At 62.4% G+C, this 2,852-nt stretch overlaps 1 protein-coding gene across 1 annotated transcript in view; it reads left to right on the top strand.

The window, feature by feature from the left end:
- Positions 1-914: 914 nt before the first annotated feature.
- Positions 915-2,852, top strand: part of LOC104857191 (leukocyte immunoglobulin-like receptor subfamily A member 6) — an 11,533-nt gene continuing 9,595 nt past the window's right edge. Inside the window, 5 exon segments of the mRNA XM_033766142.1 lie at positions 915-980; positions 1,138-1,173; positions 1,356-1,640; positions 1,781-2,083; positions 2,297-2,584. Of these exon segments, the coding sequence (XP_033622033.1) occupies positions 947-980; positions 1,138-1,173; positions 1,356-1,640; positions 1,781-2,083; positions 2,297-2,584 (946 nt within the window). The 5' untranslated portion in view covers positions 915-946.

Below are 2,852 nucleotides of genomic sequence, written 5' to 3'. Positions count from 1 at the left end.
CTTATCCCCAGGATGCAGCTCTGGTGAGCGGCACAGTCAGGGCTCAGCCTCTGCGTCACCTGCAGCAGGAACCTGCGACTTCCCGCAGCATCTCCAGGGCTGGAGAGGACGGCCACGGTGAGGACCACCGTGCTGGGCAGTGGACTGGCTGAGGGAGGAGGGGAGACCGCGGGGAGGCTCTGGAGGAAGGCCCGGCTGTCGCCGATTCCCCGAGTGTCTCGGGGACGCAAAATGAAGAGAGGCAAGATGTGAGGGGCAGGATCAGAGGCCTGCGGCTCGCTCAGGCAAACAGCAGCCTCCTGGTCACACCTGCAGGATTTACTGAAGGTGTTCAGAGCATCAGACGAAAAGCACGTTTTTAGCATTTTATCTTATATCTAAAGTTATATAATATCTTGGCCAGCTGTGTTCTCAAAAACAACTTTGTTTTTTACTTTGTCCTTCTAACCCCTTAAAAGACAGCTTTTACTCTGTCTACATCCTCTTGGGAGGTTAACACAGGACAAACAAGAACTGCTGCCACTTCGCGTCCTGAGATGACCAGTCTGCCAGGCACTCAGATGTCCTTACGTTTCTTCCAAGATGGATGCTCTTATGTCAAGTTCCTCAACACCTGGCCCTCGGCACCCTCACCCGGAAGGCGCAGCTCAGAAAAACAAGTCTATTGCTGCTACATCCTGGCCCTCAGTGAGATTGTTGTAAATCAAGAAGATTAAAAGACAGGGAAAACCCAATGTCAGACGCCAGCCTGCCCCAGACCTGCAATGCAACACAAGAGTGCTGGCTTCTGTGGAGAGAAATTCCCCCTTCCCGCAGCAGGGGCTCTTGACACACTGTTGAAGGGCAGAGCCCAGCCTCCCAGTGGCCACACCCGGTTCTCTGTGGAGCCAGCCAGGAAGTGCAGACACATCTCTCTACACAGCAGTGACCAGCAGATGGAGACGCCATGACCCCCAGCCTCACGGCCCTGCTCTGCCTGGGTGAGACGGGAAGAGGGCAGGGGACACCCCGCTCTGGGAGGGCCCCCACCCCACAGCCAGCCCTGCTCCATCAGGAGACCCAGGGCTCAGGAGGCCCCGGGAGGAGAGGACCTGCTCAGGCTCCGGGGCAAACCTCTCACGGGGAGCTCTCTTCCAGGGCTGAGTCTGGGCCCCAGGACCCGAGTGCAGGCCGGTGAGTGTGTCCCCAGCTGTCCCTGTCCCTCCTCCTCCCGGGGACAAGGGGCCACCGTGGGCAGTGGGGAGGGAGAACAGCAGGTGTGGGCCGGTGCTGGGGAGGTGTGGAGGGTCCTGGGGCTGAGAGCTGGGGTGTGAGGGAGCAGGATGGGCCTGAGACCCAGCTGTGATCTCCCTCAGGGACCCTCCCCACACCCAGGCTCTGGGCTGAGCCAGGATCTGTGATACCACGGGGGAAGCCTGTGACCCTCTGGTGTGAGGGGACCCTGGAGGCCCAGGAGTATCGTCTGGATATAGAGGGAATCCAAGTGCCCTGGGACAAACAGGAGCTACTGCAGCCCAGGAACAAGACCAAGTTCACCATAGAACACATAACAGAGCACTATGCAGGACGATATCGCTGTTACTACCGAACCCCTGCTGGCTGGTCAGAGCGCAGTGAGCCCCTGGAGCTGGTGGTGACAGGTGAGAGGACACTCGGGGGCCCAGCCCCGGCTCTGCCCTCAGGAGGGGTCTGCACTCAGGGTGTCCCCTCTCACAGCCCAGCCCTGGGGACAGTGTGGGAGGGGTGAGTCCATGTAACGCGCTGCCTCCTCCTCTCCTAGGACCCGACAGCAAACCCAGCCTCTCGGCCCTGCCCAGCCCTGTGGTGACCTCAGGAGGGACCGTGACCCTCCAGTGTGGCTCATGGTGGGAATACGACAGGTTCATTCTGACCGAGGAAGGAGGAGACGGGCTCTCCTGGACCCTGGACTCACAGCCAGGCCCCAGCGGACAGGTCCAGGCCCTGTTCCCTGTGGGCCCTGTGACCCCCGGCCACAGGTGGACGTTCAGATGCTACGGTTATGACCGGGGAAAGCCCCAGGTGTGGTCGGAACCCAGTGACCCCCTGGAGCTCCTGGTCTCAGGTGAGGAAGTCCTCTCCGTGACCCAAACATTCTTGAGGCTCCAAACACATTGGTAGGAGCCCCACGTCCAGGGGAGCCAGGTGTGTGGGTAACTGACGGGAACACCCCAGAGTCCAACCACCCAAGGGTGAGAGATGGGGAGACCCCAGGGCAGGACAGGAGGGGCAGGGCTGAGGCAGGAAGCAGCCCCTCAGCCCGCTCCTCCTCCTCCAGGGCTGCCCAGGAAGCCCTCCCTCCTCACCCAGCAGGGCCCTGTCCTGGCCCCTGGACACACCCTGACCCTGCAGTGTCGCTCTGACATCACCTATGACACATTCGCTCTGTCCAAGGAGGGGGCCCGGGACCTCCCCCAGCGCCCTGGCCGGCAGCCCCAGGCTGGGCTCTCTCAGGCCGACTTCCCCCTGGGCCCTGCCAGCGCCTCCCTCGGGGGCCGCTACAGATGCTACGCTGGACACAGCCTCTCCTCCGAGGGGTCGGCCCCCAGTGGGCCCCTGGACATCCTCACCCCAGATGAGGAGCCCAGGGCTCAGTCAGGGCCCAGACTCTGCACAGGCCCTGCTGGGGGCCCAGGAGCTGATGGCCAGGGTGAGGGTGGGCGTCAGGGAGGGAGAGAGACAGAGACAGAGCCGGAGCCCCCAGTGGGACATCCTCACCCCAGATGAGGAGCCCAGGGCTCAGTCAGGGCCCAGACTCTGCACAGGCCCTGCTGGGGGCCCAGGAGCTGATGGCCAGGGTGAGGGTGGGCGTCAGGGAGGGAGAGAGGAGAGAG

Source organism: Fukomys damarensis, unplaced genomic scaffold (genome assembly GCF_012274545.1).
Source record: "Fukomys damarensis isolate Sample0158 unplaced genomic scaffold, DMR_v1.0_HiC HiC_scaffold_19, whole genome shotgun sequence".
In the NCBI taxonomy this organism is placed as follows: Eukaryota; Metazoa; Chordata; class Mammalia; order Rodentia; family Bathyergidae; genus Fukomys; species Fukomys damarensis.
The sequence above is the reverse complement of the archived record's forward strand: the minus strand, read 5'-3'. Positions and strand labels throughout refer to the sequence as shown.